Raw genomic sequence first — 19,322 nt, 5'->3', positions numbered from 1 at the left:
TGTAGATCGGGTGGCAGCCAAAGGCAGCGGCTCACCTCAATGCATTGCTTGGGCTCTGGAACCAATTTCCTGGAGAGGGGTTGGACTCTCTTCTATGCTGGAGTTGCCAAGGGTGAGCCACACTGGGCAGGGATGGGGCTATTGGTAGCCCCTCAGTTCGGCACGCTAACATTGGAGTTCTCCCCAGCGAATGAGAGGGTTGTTTCCCTGTGCCTTCAGGTCGGGGAACAGTCTCTGACTGTCATTTGTGCTTATGTGCCAAATGGTAGTTCAGAGTACCCGGCCTTCTTGGAGTCTTTGAGTGGGATGCTAGACAGTGCACCATGAGGGGCCTCCATTGTTTTACTGGGGGACATCAATGCTCATGTGGGCAATGCCAGTGAGACCTGGAGGCGTGTGATTGGGAGGAACGACCTGCCCGATCTGAACCCGATTGGTGTTCAGTTGTTGGACTTCTGTGCCCATAAGTGCATATGGCATGAGGACACCCTAGGCCGTAGATCGATGATTGACTTTGTAGCCGTTTCATCTGATCTATGACCGTATGTCTTGGACACTTGGGTGAATAGAGGAGCAGAGCTGTCAACTGATCACTACCTGGTGGCGAGCTGGATCAGATGGCAGGGGAGGAGGCTGGACAGACCGGGCAGGCCCAAACGAGTAGTGAGGGTATGCTGGGAATGTCTGACGGAGGCTCCTGTCTGTCGGATCTTCAACTATCACATCTGGCAGAGCTTCAACTGCATACTGGGGGAGGATGCATTGAGTCCGAGTGGACCATTTTCCGCACCTCCATTGCTGAGGTGGCCATGCAGAGCTGTGGCTGCAAGGTTGTTGGTACCTGTCGTGGCAGTAATCCCTGAACCCGCTGGTGGACACCTGTGGTGAGGAGAGCCATCAAGATGAAGAAGGAGTCCTATCGGGCTTGGTTAGCCTGTGGGTCTCCAGAGGCAGCTGACAGATACCAACAGGCCAAGCGGAATGTGGCTCTGGCAGTCACTGAAGCAAAAATTCGGGTGTGGGAGGGGTTCGGTGAGGCCATGGAAAGTGACTTTCGGTCGGCCTCTAAGAGATTCTGGCAAACCGTCTGGCGGCTCAGGAAGGGAAAACAGTGCTCTGTCCCTACTGTTTACAGTGAGGATGGAGTGCTGTTGACCTCAACTGGGGACATCGTCCGATGGCGGAAGGAATACTTTGAGGATCTCCTCAATCCCGCCTTCATGTTGTCCGAGGAAGACGCAGAATCTGAGGATGCGTGGGAGGACTCACCCATCACAGGGGCTGAGGTTGCCGAGGTGGTTAAAAAGCTCCTCGGTGACCGGGCTCTGGGGGTGGATGAGATTCGTCCTGAGTTCCTGAAGGCACTGGATGTTGTTGGGCTGTCTTGGCTGACACACCTCTTCAACATTGTGTGGAAGTCAGGGACAGTGCCTCTCGATTGGCAGACTGGGGTGGTGGAGACCTCACTGAGAGAGAGGGTATAGGGGATCTGACCTCACTGAGAGAGAGGGTACAGGGGATCTGACCTCATTGAGAGAGAGGATATAGGGGATGCGACCTCATTGAGATAGAGGGTATGGGGATCTGATCTCACTGAGAGAGAGGGTATAGGGTATCTGACCTCACTGAGAGAGAGGGTACAGAGAGAGAACAGAAGAGGACTCGACATGGTGCGTTGTGGGACACCAGTAGAGAGTCAGTGTGATGCAGATGTGAGTCTCCTCCATCTGACCCGTGCTCACGGGGATGTACTGGAGAGCCTTGTGACTGTGTTGAAGGCTGCTGAAAGGTCAAGAACGTTGAGGACTGTTGAAAGTTTGGCTGAAACAAGAGTGTGAAGCTTCTCAGTAATGACCACAAGCGCAGTCTCTTTGGAGTGTGAAGCTTTAACACCAGAGGAGATGGGGTCTGGTCCCTCTGCCTCGTCCTCCATCGTGTTGCAGCTACCGTCGGGGGCAGGCCAATGTGCCCGCATTGACGCGGCAAGCATGCGGTATAGACGCGGTACGTACCGCATCTGTTTTGAACTGAGCTGCAATGTACCCAAACGACCACCAGGTAGCACTTGGGAGCACTCACCACAGATAGCAAAATCCTCCGGCCCCCCTCTACTCACGGGGTAGCCTATCTGCATATGAATAGCAGCAAAACTGCTGCATCAATGGGCAGCCTATTTGCATATGAATAGCAGCGAAACCGCGCGTGGTCCGAGAATTGCCTGGCTTGCCTCGAATTTCCTCACTCAGTATTGGATGAAAACACTACTTTTAAACCAAAGAAATCACTCGTGATTAGTTGGCAGATGCCACTAGGCCTAGGCTATTGGTTACCCTGGGTCATCATAACCACAACCTATATATATATATATATATATATATATATATATATATATATATATATACAATATATATATCTGTTGTGGTTATGATTAGCTATGATGCTGTATATTCATGTCATTGTTATCCTATCAGTGACACACATTTATTGAGGAAGGAAAATTTGCAAGGAACGTTGTATCAAACAAGAGCTTTATTTTCAAAATCAGAGTAAGTACAAGACGTTAAAAAATAAACAAAATGGCAGCATTCAGTCAAAGACAAACAGTAGTTGCCTATACATTCTCTAGTGCAAGAGAGATGTGCAGGATACAAAACTAAACAAAAGGAAATAAGCACCGTATTTTAGTCCTACAGCTCCATGAAGTGCATGCTTGCGGTCTCTGAGCTGTGGGGAGCAGGCGGCATCGGACCGACATGCAGTCGTCTGTGGTGGGTTGCCCTGTACTTTGTATCTGCCTCAAGCCTTGATTGCAGCGTAGCACATATGGCCCTTTTCCACTACCCTTTTTCAGCTCACTTCAGCTCGCTTCAGCTCACTTCAGCCCGACACGGCTCACGTTTCGACTACCTTAAAACAGCACGACTCAGCTCGCTTCAGCCCTGCTTAGCCCCCAAAACTCGCACGGTTTTGGAGTGGGGCTGAAGCGAGCCAAACCGAGCTGAGTGAGGCTGGGGGCGTGAGCAGACACTCCCCTGTGCACTGATTGGTGAGGAGGAGTGTCCTCACACGCCCCGCGAGCACGCTGAGATCTGTAAACCCGGAAGAAGGAGAATTACGAATTACGAGAATTTCTGAAGCCTTATGCGCCTCGTCTCATCTATACGCTCTTGCCAGTATCTGTTGGCGTTGTCGGTGACAACAAGCCACAGCACCAAGACCAGCAACACTAACGACACCATGTCCTCCATGTTTATCGTTTACTATCCGGGCTGTGAGACTACCGCTTAAAAGATCACTGATGTCACTGTTTGCGCCGCTTAACGACATCACGTGATGTCCACCCACTTTCGCTAACTCCACCCAATGTGTTCACCCACTTCCAGCCAGCACGGTTCAGCGCGGTTGTAGTCGAAATGCAACTCCAACAGCCCCACTCAGCTCGACTCAGCCCAACTCAGCACAGCATGGCTCAGCCCAACTCAGCACGGCACGGCTCAGCCGCGTTTGTAGTGGAAAAGCGGCAATAGTTCGCTCCGGGTTACGGGACGGCGGAGGCTTAACAATCCACCCAGACACCCCATCCACCACCCCATTTTCCTCATCCGACATCAGGTCTACGGTAGCACACTGCCATACATCCATCTCGTCCATAGCAAGGACACCTCGTCTCACGTCAAACAGCTGTAAAAACGATCGATAAAGAGAATAAGTACTGAGCAATGCACTGCGTATGGACACAACACATGAAAAACACTGAAAAAAAAAGTCACATTGACCAAAACTGAAAAATCTTACCCTCTTTCTTCTGGAGCGACTACGAGCTGGCTACTTCATTGCTTCCGCCTGCAACGAAAGATCAGGCTGCTGGTACCTGTAGCTCCTGCGTAAGGTTTCGTAATACGTCTTGCAGACAGCTAGAAAAACAAATGAGAGTACGATTAACAACGTAGCAGTAGGCTAAGCTTAATAAGGGAAAGGAAGAAGGGAAGTGTAGACAGCAGAGAAAGGACAGTATAGGCTACCATAATATTTAGTGAAATAGTTGTTACTTACACACAATGTTGTCTTTGTCAGCATCATGAAGATTTGGATTTGTCGACAAAGCCCGCACTAAATAGCTTGTCACGGCTTCGTTATGAGGCAAAGTTAGTCTGTGAAAACAAGATGGCTACAGTTAGGATCAGGCAAGGATCTGCATCTATTAACGTATCTCATACAGAATGAAAGCATATTCTTTAAATCTTACCCTTGCGCCGGCTCGTATCGCCTAGTGTTTGTCTCCGAGTTGTGAAGACGGCGTACTGTTTCCTGTGAAAAGAACAAAACAACGTTTTTAAGTCACTTGTCCCTCATAGCTAGCTACTGGCTACTTTTAGCTTGGGCTAGCTGCTATGCTTACTTTTACCGGTAGGCTATTTAGCTTAGCTAGCAGACACCGGACAAATTCTTACCGCAATCATGGGACTCTGCACCCGTCTTTTCTTCCTGGAGTTTGCGTTTTCCCCAAAGTTACGTCCCTCCAAAGCAGTCAATCTGTCTTCCACGGTGTTGAATCTGTCGTCCATAGAGTTGAATCTGTCAGTTACGAACGTAGTCAGCTCTGCAATCTGACGAGACAACCCACTGAGAGCAGACAGCAGTTTTCTCTCATCGGTCTGCGGACTTCCCGACACAGGTCCATCGCGTCCAGACACAGGAGTCGACGGAGAGTAGAACGCGAGGCGCCGCCCAGCCATTGAAGATCACCAAGCAGCAAAAATCCCAGAAACCAAGAGAAAGTTCCGGAGCACATGAAAACTATGGTACCTGGTAAGCTACGGTACACCTGTTTATACTGTATGAGCCACGCCCATGACCGCCTGGTCCTGGTCCAATCACATGCGAGGTTATTGTTATACGGTACATGCTCGCATGTTTGTGATATAAACCATTTTGGATATTTTTGAATATAGAAGTATGAAGTTCCTGCTTACTGACTGAATTAAACAATTCAATTATAAGTAATTTCAAGATTCCCCTGAAATAAACACAGAGGCCACAGATTAGGCTTCTTTTAACAGCAGTTTGAGATGCATATGATTTTTTAAAACTATAGTTTCACAATCTTTTCATACTCAAATGGTCATGTTAACGATGGCCTATTCACAGTGTTCAAACTATGCCGATATTTTCGGGGGGTCCCTTTTTTTCCCTTGGGGGGGGTGCTTGTGCTTGCGCTTGTCTCAGAGTGCGGATCTCCAAACACATGAGAAGCCTATCTTACGCACATATCACGCAGACTCCACACCTCCACACACGCATCGCGTCTGAAGTCATAACTCATCAGGGGAAATCATGTCCGCATTGGCATGTTCAAAAAACAACCTCGCATCAACAATGATATCAATGGGAACATTACCAATGGTAACAATGGGAAAATTCTGGGGACACAAACTAGTAGAAAGGAAGTCTGTTGGCACTGTTGGCACACTTCCTTTCTACTAGTTTGTGTCCCCAACCTGGCAGCAGCAGTCGTTGTCATATCGGTTTATTTTATCTTTGATGTGAACACAACACTTCGGATGTGCAAATGCTTCCCGTTACACACGATTGCTATGTCAATAAACATCATTTTGCCAATATTTTAGAGACCCCCCCCCCCCCCCCCCCAACATTTCCCAAATCATGTTTTCAAGGGATCTCATGTCTGTTTCAGGGGATCTCGGATCCCCCGAGTACCCCCGTAGTTCGAACGGTGCCTATTCACTCTGCCATGGACATATTCATGCACTGACTGTGGTCATTTGACTGGTCCCATACTAAAATGGCCATGCTAATGATGGCCTATTCACTCTGACATGGACATATTCATGCACTGAGTATGGTCGTTTGAGGTGTCGAATGTGGGCATTTGCATGCATTGTAATTTATTGCATGGATATGAATTTAAATGTGTGTTTTACATTTGCATAGGATGAGTATGTGACTGAAGAGGGGGAAAGCCTTGCTGAGGAGCAGAGTGAAGCCTGTCCAGACATACAAGATGGAGAGGGGCATGGAAGTGATCAGTCCAGAAGTGAAAAACCAGAAGACTTGATGAAATTTCTGGCCATGATACTTTTGTCATGGCAATCAGCCTTCAAGATTTCTGATAACGCCATCACATCGCTTCTTCTGTGCATCAAACAGTTTGTGTGGATACTTGGAAATGTTCTCTGTGTTAATTCCCTCACTGCCTTTTCCAGCAATATTCCAGCAATATACAGGTTTTGTACTGTTGCTATTATTGATAGACATATACCCTTGGCTGCTACTTTCACAGTACACTGTTGAAACACATTATTGTTGCATTCATGTCTTTGTTATTTTTAGTACTAGTAAAAGTTTTTCATCTCACTGTGTACTATGTATGGCTTAAATGACAATAAACCTTCTTGACTTGACTTGTGTGCAGCAACTCAGTTTTAAAAAGCTTACAATTCTACAATTCTTACAATTAAGTTAATACCTTTTAGTAAAATGTTACCTGGGAACTCCCCCTGCTATCCTGATTTGCATTTGTATAGCCTTCCCAAGGCTTAGGGGAAGGGGGGTCATGGGGGACAACTGCCAAAGCAAGTTACACGTCCATTTCCGACAATTCACGGCAGTTTTCAGTGTTGCCTGCAAATTGCTGTAAGTTGTCATAAACCTGAAATTCCACAGAAATCTACAGTCCCGTTTGCTCCCGTAAATCCCACTTTTCATGCAGTGTCATTTCTGCCGCGCATTAAGCTGGAATGCTGAGAAATTAAATGAAACGTCACTGCATGATAACTAGGCTATGTGTTTAAATTCCACTTGTGCAAAAATGCTCAGCCTTCGTCCCAACAGTTTAGTAGCCTATCTTAACTTTTGTCATTAGATGCGTAAAATAGCGTAAACTATAAACCAAGTTTCACTAGTTCGCCCTTGAGTGCTTGGTGTACAGTAAGCATGTTTGGCATGTCAGCTGGCCTCGGTACCTGGATGCTTTCAGCGGAGATCATATGGGATGAGATCCGCTTCACACACACCCTATAGAGGAATTGCAGCTGGGTGCTCTAGTGAAATGGAGGAGAAGGGGGAGGTGGTAGGACAATTCGAGAAGCCTTCGCGCATGACAGGTGAAAGGAGCAGGAGGGATTAAATCTCCGGGAAGGCGGGAGCAGGTAATGACAGCTGTCAATCACTCCGCAGGCTTCCTCCCGAACTACGTTTATACAAACAACATTTATTTTAAATACCGAAATCACGCACAGCCACTTCACCTCTCTAACTTAAATCCTGGAAGTGTGCTAGAGAATACTGTGCAGTTTAATGATCTCGTTATCAGCTGAATCGGCATGCGCTAGAATATTAATGTTATAAATTAAGTTGGGATATTTATTAATAACTAACATAACCAGACGAACTGTCTTCACCTACAAAACAACAGCAGTGTCTGTACAAAAAATTAAGTGACGGGGCATGCCAAACAAACTGTGCAATTGCAATTTTTTTTTTAACAGCTGCATGGAGGAAAGGAGGTGAGAGGAGAAATTGGCGCATCTGCTCAAGTTTGTGGCGTGCAATTATCAACTCGTATGCGTTCAATTGTCTCTGTTATTAGTTAGCAATAGAGGTAATTTGCTATCACCAAATCGCCGATTATCAACGAAAGGAGAGGGAGAGATGGCGGGCGCACATGTTTTGGAGGCCACTGACAAAGCCTACTTCAGTGTTATGCTGCCCCCATGGCTGCAAGTTGTAACTGCACCCTTACCGCAGCTTACCGCGAGGGCCCCTACCGTTCTGCGGCAGACAGGCGAGCATTCTGAGCATGTCACTAGCGGTATGTGTGTTAATGCTGCTTCACACTGATTGTGTTCTAACTACAACTCAGAGTATGTAAGTGGGAATTGTTCAGCTTGGTGTGTGTGTGTGCCCATGCATCATGCTTTGGGCTGATAGACATTTTCTTTCTAAAAAGCAAACCACTTCTTGGCTGAATCAATCAGCATCAACACAAACACAGAGTGGATGTGAGCACTTGAGGAAGATAGAGCATGGTTGAGTTGTAGAGTCATTTCCTGTGTGTGTGTGTGTGTGTGTGTGTGTGTGTGTGTGTGTGTGTGAAATGTAACAAATAGAACAGCAACTATTCCTTCTGTCATTGACATTACTCATTAACAAAACCACACCCCTCATCATAACCCCACCCACCACCATAACCACACCCCTCATCATAACCACACCAATTCACCATTATTCCATCCCCTCCATAACCCCTCCTTCCACCACAGCTTCTTCCTTCATTATAATCTGACCTCTCATCAGAACCCCACCTCTCACCCTCAGACTAATGCTAACCCCACCCCACCCATCATAATAACCTTGTCCACCAATATAACCCCACCTCTCACTCTCAGACCACCCCAACCCCACCCCACCCATCATAATAACCTTGTTCACTAATATAACCCCACCTCTCACCCTCAGACCACCCCAACCCCACTCCACCCATCATAATAACCTTGTCCACCAATATAACCCCACCTCTCACCCTCAGACCACCACTAACCCCACCCCACCCATCATAATAACCTTGTCCACCAATATATAACTCCACCTCTCACTCTCAGACCACCCCAACCCCACCCCCATCATAAGAAACTTGCCCACCAATATAACCCCACCTCTCACCCTCAGACCACCACTAACCCCACTCCACCCATCATAATAACCTTCTCCACCACCATAACCCCGCCTCTCACCAATATCTCCTCTCATTTTAATTTTAATAGAACTCCACCCTTAGCATGACCCTTTAATGAACTGATGTGTTAATTTTACCATCATGACTTCATGTGGGAGTAGGGTGCCTTCATAGGCATCATGTCACTGAGAGATAAACCCAGAAGCTCACCCATGTGAGAAGAGCATTCTTCCTAGAACCCTTATTTTGTGATGGAACACATCCATTTTAGAAAAGAAAGACCACCGGATAAGGGTGAATATGAAAAACAATGTGGTCAGACTTGTCGCTCTGGCTGAGGAACAAACTGAAACCTGTCTCACCATCAGGACATCCTCATCAGTGGACCTGCAGGTGACTGGGTCATCAACCTCTCGCACGGTCCCGTCCTGATCCACAGTGACCACCTTCACAGGAAGTGACACACGCTGACCGGTGAGAATCGCTGTGTTCAGGATCTCTGTGTCCTAGAGAGAGAGAGAGACAGAGAGAGAGAGATATGTAACCAACTTTTTGAAAAATGTCCTGAAAACTGGAAACGTGAGCATGCAGAGGAGACACAGCAAGACAGTGGAGTCAGATCCCAAATCCAGTCACATCAACCCCCTTGTTATTGTTTATTAACATATTTACCGTACCTGCGGCGTTACAATGGAACTTAGTCCCCTAAGCTCTGAGCATAACTCCACCCACTACTTAAATCTGAACAATACTAAAAAGTGGCCAAGAGGCTGAGGTAGGGGGTGGGGCTGAGGAGGGGCATGGATTAAAAAAATAGTCAACTCCTGTGAATGATGAGTTTCGATCAGCATGTATTTGAAAACGAGCAGGGTTTCACATATTCTCACTCAAGGGCAGGGCTGGGGGAAGAGGACTGCCCACTTCTGATTAGAGGGCATTAACATCCATCTATCCATCCATTATCTGTAGCCGCTTTATCCTGTTCTACAGGGTCACGGGCAGGCTGGATCCTATCCCAGCTGACTACGGGTGAAAGGCGGGGTTCACCCTGGACAAGTCGCCAGGTCATCACAGGGCTGACACATAGACACAGACAACCATTCACACTCACATTCACACCTACGCTCAATTTAGAGTCACCAGTTAACCTAACCTGCATGTCTTTGGACTGTGGGGGAAACCGGAGCACCCGGAGGAAACCCACGCGGACACGGGGAGAACATGCAAACTCCACACAGAAAGGCCCTCGCCGGCCACGGGGCTCGAACCCGGACCTTCTTGCTGTGAGGCGGCAGCGATAACCACTACACCACCGTGCTGCCCAGCATTAACTTTTTTTTTTGAATAAAAATTTCAGGACAAAGAGAAATATCAAACAGCTGACTCTGTATCAGCAACGTCTTTACAAGGTTCATGGTGGTTTTAACCAGTAGATGGCGTTTTGAGCCGTTCTCAATCTATAAAATGTCCATTTTTATCATAATTGTGTCCACATTAACACCAGCACTGATGTGTTTCATCACACTCCAGTCACATCATTTACTTTACAGCTGAAAGACACGTTTACATGTGCAGTAACGTGTTAAACATTCTGTACAGGAAACATCCCTTGTCTGTTATTTATTTTACCTACATTGGCTATTAGTGCCAGTTCCTCCATTAACTCCACCCATGATTAAAATGTGAAACTAGAAGGAACTTCAGAATGACAGTTGATGATGTCATAATGGGTGTTACAGCAGCTGACCAATCAGCAGCTTTGCTTCAACTCACCCAGTGGAACTACACATTCATTTCTACCCGCTTGTTTTTTTTTCTTTCTTTAAGCTTTTCACTGTTTCTGTTTCTTTCTCTGTGTGTGTGTGTGTGTGTGTGTGTGTGTGTGTGTGTGTGTGTGTGTGTGTGTGTGTGTGTGTGATCATGGTGTATCATGTAAATTATATTTGACATTCATTTGATCTATACGTAGAAGCTTAACCTGTTATTTGAGTCTATTATAATGGTGTATCAGTCTGTACACACACACACACACACACACACACACACACGCATTTAAAATGAATGCATTTACAGTGGTGCTCAAAAGTTTGTGAACCCTATAGAATTTTCTATATTTCTGCATAAATATGACCTAAAACATCATCAGATTTTCACACAAGTCCTAAAAGTAGATAAAGAGAACCCAGTTAAACAAATGAGACAAAAATATTATACTTGGTCATTTATTTATTGAGGAAAATGATCCAATATTACATATCTGTGAGTGGCAAAAGTATGTGAACCTTTGCTTTCAGTATCTGGTGTGACCCCCTTGTGCAGCAATAACTGCAACTAAATGTTTGTGGTAACTGTTGATCAGTCCTGCACACCGGCTTGGAGGAATTTTAGCCCGTTCCTCCGTACAGAACAGCTTCAACTCTGGGATGTTGGTGGGTTTCCTCACATGAACTGCTCGCTTCAGGTTCTTCCACAACATTTCCATTGGATTAAGGTCAGGACTTTGACTTGGCCATTCCAAAACATTCACTTTATTCTTCTTTAACCATTCTTTGGTAGAACGACTTGTGTGCTTTGGGTCGTTATCTTGCTGCATGACCCACCTTCTCTTGAGATTCAGTTCATGGACAGATGTCCTGACATTTTCCTTTAGAATTCGCTGCTATAATTCAGAATTCATTGTTCCATCAATGATGGCAAGCCGTCCTGGCCCAGATGCAGCAAAACAGGCCCAAACCATGATACTACCACCACCATGTTTCACAGATGGGATAAGGTTCTTGTGCTGGAATGCAGTGTTTTCCTTTCTCCAAACATAACGTTTCTCATTTAAACCCAAAAGTTCTATTTTGGTCTCATCCGTCCACAAAACATTTTTCCAATAGCCTTCTGGCATGTCCAAGTGATCTTTAGCAAACTGCAGACGAGCAGCAATGTTCTTTTTGGAGAGCAGTGGCTTTCTACTTCCAAACTTGCCTTGCACACCATTGTTGTTCAGTGTTCTCCTGATGATGACCTCATGAACATTAATATTAACCAATGTGAGAGAGACCTTCGGTTGCTTAGATGCTACTCTGGGGTGCTTTGTGACCTCGCTGACTATTACACGCCTTGCTCTTGGAGTGATCTTTGTTGGTCGACCACTCCTGGGGAGGGTAACAATGGTCTTGAATTTCCTCCATTTGTACACAATCTGTCTGACTGTGGATTGGTGGAGTCCAAACTCTTTAGAGATGGTTTTGTAACCTTTTCCAGCCTGATGAACATCAACAACGCTTTTTCTGAGGTCCTCAGAAATCTCCTTTGTTCGTGCCATGATGCACTTCCACAAACATGTGTTGTGAAGATCAGACTTTGATAGATCCCTGTTCTTTAAATAAAACAGGGTGCCCATTCACACCTGATTGTCATCCCATTGATTGAAAACACCTGACTCTAATTTCGCCTTCAAATTAACTGCTAATCCTAGAGGTTCACATACTTTTGCCACTCACAGATATGTAATATTGGATCATTTTCCTCAATAAATAAATGATCAAGTATAATATTTTTGTCTCATTTGTTTAACTGGGTTCTCTTTATCTACTTTTAGGACTTGTGTGAAAATCTGATGATGTTTTAGGTCATATTTATGCAGAAATATAGAAAATTCTAAAGGGTTCACAAACTTTCAAGCACCACTGTACAAAGTGAAAAAGTTTTTAAAGGAAAGCACTCAGTGTCTTTTGTGACGATAAAATCAAACACCAAACACTTAAAATCCCGAAACTCTGACTTCCACTTCCTGCACTGCAATCTGATGAATAAATGAGCTCTTATACACACACACACACACACACACACACACACACCCTCTTCATTGTCAAGTGTCACAGCTGCAGCTCGACATGAATAAAGCCCAATTAATATCCTTGACGTCATGTTGCTAATCTCTTTAGCACCATTCTGCTAATGAATTACACACTCATGTCGTGGGCGGGGGAAAGAACAGGACACAGCCCCCCGATACACCCCACCCCCACCCATCCTCCGCCATACACCCCGTGCTGAGTGTGTTGCGAAGACGCCTGTGTTTTACGCCTGTCCCACTCCATTACTAATGCGCTTCATCACAGAGAGCAACACAGGGCTCCAACCCACACTGCACGGCCTGACAGGGTACAGCACACACACGGAGGGAGACGGAAGGAGAGAGAAACATACAGAGAGAGAGAAAAACAGAGAAACAGGGAGAAACAGAGAGAGAGAGAGAGAAACAGGGAGAAACAGAGAGAGAGAGAGAGAGAGAGAGAGAGAGAGAGAGAGAGAGAGAAACAGAGAAATAGGGAGAGAGAGAGAAACAGAGAAATAGGGAGAAACAGAGAGAGAGAAGTGTGAGAGAAAGAGAGAGAGAAACAGAGAGAGAGAGAAACAGAGAGAGAGAGAGAGAGAGAGAGAGAGAAACAGAGAAATAGGGAGAAACAGAGAGAGAGAAGTGAGAGAGAGAGAGACACAGAGATAGATAGAGAAGTGAGAGAGAGAGAGAGAGAGAGAAACAGAGATAGAGGGAGAGAGAGAGAGAGAGAGAGAGAGAGAGAGAGAGAGGGTCCAGGTGGTAGTATTGAGATGAGTCAATCTTCTGGTCACAACTGCAGAAACCCCTGGAACAACTCATACAGACCCCCGAGTCAGATATGTCACCGAGACACATCACTCGGACACATGACTGAGACACGTCACTGAGACAGGTCACTCAGACACGTCACTTGGAAACGTCACTGAAACACGTCACTCGGACACGTCACTCAGACACGTCACTCGGACACGTCACTCAGACACGTCACTGAGACATATCACTGAGACAGGTCACTCAGACACGTCACTTGGAAACGTCACTGAGACATGTCACTTGGACACCTCGCTCAGACACGTCACTGAGACACGTCACTGAGACACGTCACTCGGACACATCACTTGGAAATGTCACTGAGACACATCACTGAGACACGTCACTTGGACACTTCACTCAGACACGTAACTCGGACACGTCACTGAGACATGTCACTCAGACATGTTACTCGGACACGTCACTCAGACACATTACTGAGACATGTCACTCGGACACGTCACTGAGACACGTCACTGAGACACGTCGCTGTGATGTAAGCCATGCCTCCTGGTTACAAACACTATTTTTAAAGCAATCAAGATTTTGTTTATTAAAATGTCATGCTGTGCTGTTTGGTGTCAGAATCAGAGACATGTCCATAATCACATTCAGCTTTGGCAGGCGCTATTAACATGAATATCTTTCCAAACCATCAGAAGTCGGTTGTAGTTACAGGTAATTATACAGATAATTGATCCAAGAAGCTCCAGCTTTTCAGCACAATTTTATTTCAGCTAAATAGTTCATTATCCTGTCAGTGAAGTTCCTGAAGGTCCCTCAGCAGCCTCCCTGAGATGTTTTCCTCCTGCTCTTTCCTCAATTTTGGAGGAATGTACTGTTCTCAGTAATGTCACTGTGGTGCCCTGTTTTTCCACTTGTTGATGGTGGACTTCATGGTGTTCTATGGTGCATCTAATGTTTTAGAAATTCTTTGGTACTTTCCTGTCTCCTGATCGATGCCTTTCAGCAGTGAGATCCTGTATACACTTAATACATCATATTCACCATATGTCAGGTGTGTCTATGGTATATATACAGTATATAATATATACAATGTGTGGATACAATTTATATTACACAGACATAAGTGTTTTACTGGGAAATACACCACTAATATTTTTCATCCGAGCTCCATCTGGGACATGGAGAACCAAAACCAGAACATAAATCTCTATCTGTCATTCGTGAGGAAATCAATGAATTGTTTTGATAAATTTGGGGACTTTTTATTTGTGAATGTGTCGATATAATAAAAAGAAAATCACACGCTGGCTTGAAGATATGAAGTTTATCTTCTCGTGTTGAAAAACTCACATTTTTCATTTAAAATCCATCATAGAGCTGAGTGACATATTTCCTGATATTTCACTCCAATGACGTCACTCCCAGTGTTTTCCTGCTGACTAAATGTGCGTTGTCAAAATAGCAAACTGGTTCAAAATTAAAACTCTTTTGATTAACTTGTATATTTTTTGTGGATGTGTCCATATAATATAAAGAATGTTACATGGTGGCATGAAGATATGAAGTTTATCTTCTCATGTTCAAAATATTTTCACTCATTCATGATATATTCTTTAACCATTCAAAGATAAACTTCATATCTTCGTGCCACCATATATATATGATATCAGCTGGATATATATATATATATATATATATATATCAGCTGGATAGTACAGTGGTAACACTCACTGACTATGACGCAGGAGATCGGGGTTCGAATCCCGGTCGGGGCAAAACATCATCCAGTAAGGGTTCTTAGGCAAAAACCCCTCATGATATATCATCCTACCTCAGGAATGAGTGAAGACATAACTGATAGAGTCATACCGGCTCAGACGTCGCCCGGGTCAACAAGGTCTGCGTCAGTTGCTAGGGAACCAGGGCAAACTGATGAGAAATGGGCTACTGGAACAAGACAGAAAATACGGATTTGCTGGAATGCTACTATACAAGCAATCCCAGAGAGAGGGGATACATGCAGCGAATGTGGGACCATTGGATACTTCGAAACCCACAATCAAGGCTAACAAAGAAACAGCTATTAGCCAACATCCAACATCCGTAATCGAAATCTACTATCACAACTAGAGATATAATGAAATACAACAACGATGCTACGGCAAGGGGGAGCCAGGAAGACAGGTCAGCATCCCCACAACCAGAGACTGGGTTGTCCAAGCCCCAACAACTAACAGCCTCAACACAAGAGCTGCTGACCTGAGAAGGAAGATCGTGACCCAACTGGAAACCTGGAGCCCCCGTTGAATACCGAAGCTGAATACGAAGTTGCCAAGTACCTTCAGAAGATCTACTAGTAGATGTGAATGCTGCTCTGAAGACAATCTCCACAAGAACCATCACTGAGACCAACAAGCTGATACACAGTACAGCAACAGTAATCATGGAGATGCTTGGACACAAGGTGGGCTCGGGACATAACAAACAGTATCCACCATGGAAGAGACGATTAGAGGCCAAGATAAAGGCAGCACGGAGAGAAGTTAGCCAGCTAGCTGAACTACAGAAAGGGAACATGGTGAATAAAGGGGCACCCAGGAAGTACAACTCACTCTCCATACCAGAGGCACTCGAAACTGCCAAACAGCGACTAACAGCTCTGGCCACCCGGTTGAAGAGATACACCAAGGAGGGAGAGGCCAGGAGAATAAACAAGCTGTTCTCCACTGAACCAGCCAAGGTGTACTCTCAGTGGCAGGGGAACAACAACCGGTCAGACCCACCAAGAGCTGAGGTGGAAAAATACTGGAAAGACATATGGGAAAGAAAGGCATCACACAACACCGATGCCCAATGGTTAGTGGACCTAAGAGCTGACCACAGCAACCTCCCAGAACAAGAACCAGTAACCATCTCAATGGCAGACGTCCAAGAAAGAGTGTCAAAGATGAAGAGCTGGACAGCACCAGGCCCCGATATGATCCATACGTACTGGCTGAAGAAGCTAACTGCACTCCATGAACGCCTAGCAGCACAGATGAACCAGCTGCTGAGGGATGGAACCCACCCAGAATGGCTAACCCAAGGCAGGACAGTCCTAATCATGAAGGACCCCCAGAAGGGACCCATCCCATCCAACTACCGGCCAATTACCTGTCTCTGCACAACATGGAAGGCCCTGTCAGGCATCATTGCGGCAAAAATGAGTAAGCATGTGGCTCAATACATGAGCGAGGCACAGAAAGGAATTGGCAGTAACACCAGAGGAGCCAAGCACCAGCTACTGGTTGATAGAACAGTCGCCCGAGACTGTAAGAAGAGACAGACCAACCTGTGCACTGCCTGGATTGACTACAAGAAAGCCTACGACTCAATGCCACACACATGGATACTGGAATGTCTGGAACTGTATAAGATCAACAGGAACCTAAGGACCTTCATCCAGAACTCAATGGAAATGTGGAAGACAACCCTAGAGGCCAACTCAAAACCCATTGCCCAAGTCAACATCAAGTGCGGCATGTACCAAGGAGATGCGCTATCACCACTGCTATTCTGCATAGGCCTGAACCCCCTCAGTCAGATCATCACGAAGAGCGGCTACGGGTACCGATTCCGTAGTGGGGCAACAATCAGCCACCTGCTCTACATGGATGACATCAAGCTGTATGCCAGGAACGAGCGAGAAATAGACTCGCTGATCCACACCACCCGGATCTACAGCGATGACATAGGGATGTCATTCGGATTGGACAAGTGTGGCCGGATGGTCTCAAAGAGAGGCAAGATGATCCGGACTGAGGGGATTGACCTACCAGAGGGCAACATAGGTGATATCCAAGACAGCTACAAGTACCTTGGCATCCCACAGGCTAATGGAAACCATGAAGAAGCCACAAGGAAGTCAACCACAGCCAAATACCTCCAGAGAGTAAGGCAGGTCCTGAAAAGTCAGCTGAATGGTAAGAACAAGGTCCGAGCCATCAACATGTACGCACTACCAGTCATCAGATACCCCGCTGGTATCATAAACTGGCCAAAGGAGGAGATAGAAGCCACAGATATCAAGACTAGAAAGCTCCTCACCATGCATGGAGGGTTCCACCCCAAGTCCAGCACCCTGAGACTATACACTAAGCGGAAAGAGGGAGGCCGAGGGCTAGTGAGCGTCAAGACCATGGTCCAGGATGAAACATCGAAAATCCGAGAATACATCAAAAAGATGGCCCCAAAGGATGAACTGCTAAGTGAATGTCTCAGGCAGCAGAACCCTGATGAGAGTGCAGAGGAGGAGGAGGAACAGACAACCTGGAGAGACAAACCCCTACATGGCATGTACCACCGTCAGATAGAGGAAGTGGCTGATATCAAGAAATCCTACCAGTGGCTGGATAATGCAGGACTGACAGACAGCACAGAGGCACTAATCATGGCAGCACAAGAACAGGCCATAAGCACAAGAGCCATAGAGGCCAGGATCTACCAGAGTAGATCAGACCCAAGATGCAGACTGTGCAAAGAAGCCCCTGAAACAGTCCAGCACATAGTAGCAGGGTGTAAGATGCTAGCTGGATCAGCGTACATGGAGAGGCACAACCAAGTGGCTGGGATAGTATACAGGAACATCTGCAACCAGTATGGAATAGAAGTACCCAAGTCCCAATGGGCCATACCACAGAAGGTGGCTGAGAACAACAGGGCCAAGGTTCTGTGGGACTTCAGCTTCCAGACTGACAAACAGATCCTGGCTAACCAACCGGACATAGTGGTGGTGGACAAAGAGCAGAAGAGGGTGGTGGTGATAGATGTGGCGATCCCAGCTGACGCCAACATCAAGAAGAAGGAACATGAGAAACTTGAGAAGTATCAAGGGTTGAAAGAGCAGCTGGAACGGATGTGGAAGGTCAAGGGTTGCGTGGTCCCCGTGGTAGTGGGGGCACTTGGGGCAGTAACCCCCAAACTGGGAGAGTGGCTCCAGCAAATCCCAGGAACAACATCTGAAGCCTCAGTCCAGAAGAGTGCAGTACTAGGAACATCGAAGATACTGCGCAGAACCCTCAAACTCCCAGGCCTCTGGTAGAGGACCCGAGCTTGAGGATGACATGGATACCACCCCCCCGCCGGGGGTGAGAAGGAGATTTATATATATATATATATATATATATATATATATATATATATATATATATATATATATATATATATATAAAGCAGAGTAAAAAGTCTCTGTCAGCCAACAACCAGTCTGCCCAAAAGGATCCAGAGGATAACACGGATCCCAGCAGTGTAGATATAGATAATGTAGAAAAGAAAAATTTCACTCTGACACCCAGAACATTATTAAAAATTTATTCTCGACAAACGTTTCGGCCTTCGGCCTTCTTCAGTGTCATAAAAAACTACATAGTGCTATGGGCATGGTCTTATATATACAAAATTGTGAATTCCATACACTTCAAAATAAAAGACAAAGACAAAAATAAACTATTAATTACAAAATTGAATAATTAAATATTATTAAAAAGAATGCGATTTTTAGATTTATATTCTTTTTGCTTATTTAACCTATAAGGGGCTAAAGTAAACAATTGCGACATCCAGTACGCTTCCCTATTTAGAATTCATTTGTATAGAAACAATAGTTAACGCTGCTCAAGATAGTTTAGACAACGTGCTTCTAAATAGGGAAGCATGCTGGATGTCGCAATTGTTTACTTTAGCCCCTTATGGGTTAAATAAGCAAAAAGAATATAAATCTAAAAATCGCATTCTTTTTAATAATATATAATTATTACATTTTGTAATTAATAGTTTATTTTTGTCTTTGTCTTTTATTTTGAAGTGTATAGAATTCACAATTTTGTATATATAAGACCACGCCCATAGCACTATGTAGTTTTTTATGACACTGAAGAAGGCTGAAGGCCGAAATGTTTGTTGAGAATAATTTTTTAATAATGTTCAAAAGTTGGGTGTCAGAGTGAAATTTTTTATTCTACATTATATATATATATATAT

At 45.4% G+C, this 19,322-nt stretch overlaps 1 protein-coding gene across 1 annotated transcript in view; it reads right to left on the bottom strand.

Annotated features, from left to right (window-relative positions):
• si:dkey-215k6.1 (transmembrane protein 132C) overlaps positions 1 to 19,322 on the bottom strand; it is a 327,832-nt gene that overhangs the window by 33,793 nt on the left and 274,717 nt on the right. The window contains exon 5 of the mRNA XM_060907575.1: positions 9,058 to 9,201. Within this exon, the coding sequence (XP_060763558.1) occupies positions 9,058 to 9,201 (144 nt within the window). The remainder of the gene's footprint in view (positions 1 to 9,057; positions 9,202 to 19,322) is intronic.

This window comes from Neoarius graeffei, chromosome 24 (assembly GCF_027579695.1).
Source record: "Neoarius graeffei isolate fNeoGra1 chromosome 24, fNeoGra1.pri, whole genome shotgun sequence".
Lineage (NCBI taxonomy): Eukaryota > Metazoa > Chordata > Actinopteri > Siluriformes > Ariidae > Neoarius > Neoarius graeffei.
The sequence above is the reverse complement of the archived record's forward strand: the minus strand, read 5'-3'. Positions and strand labels throughout refer to the sequence as shown.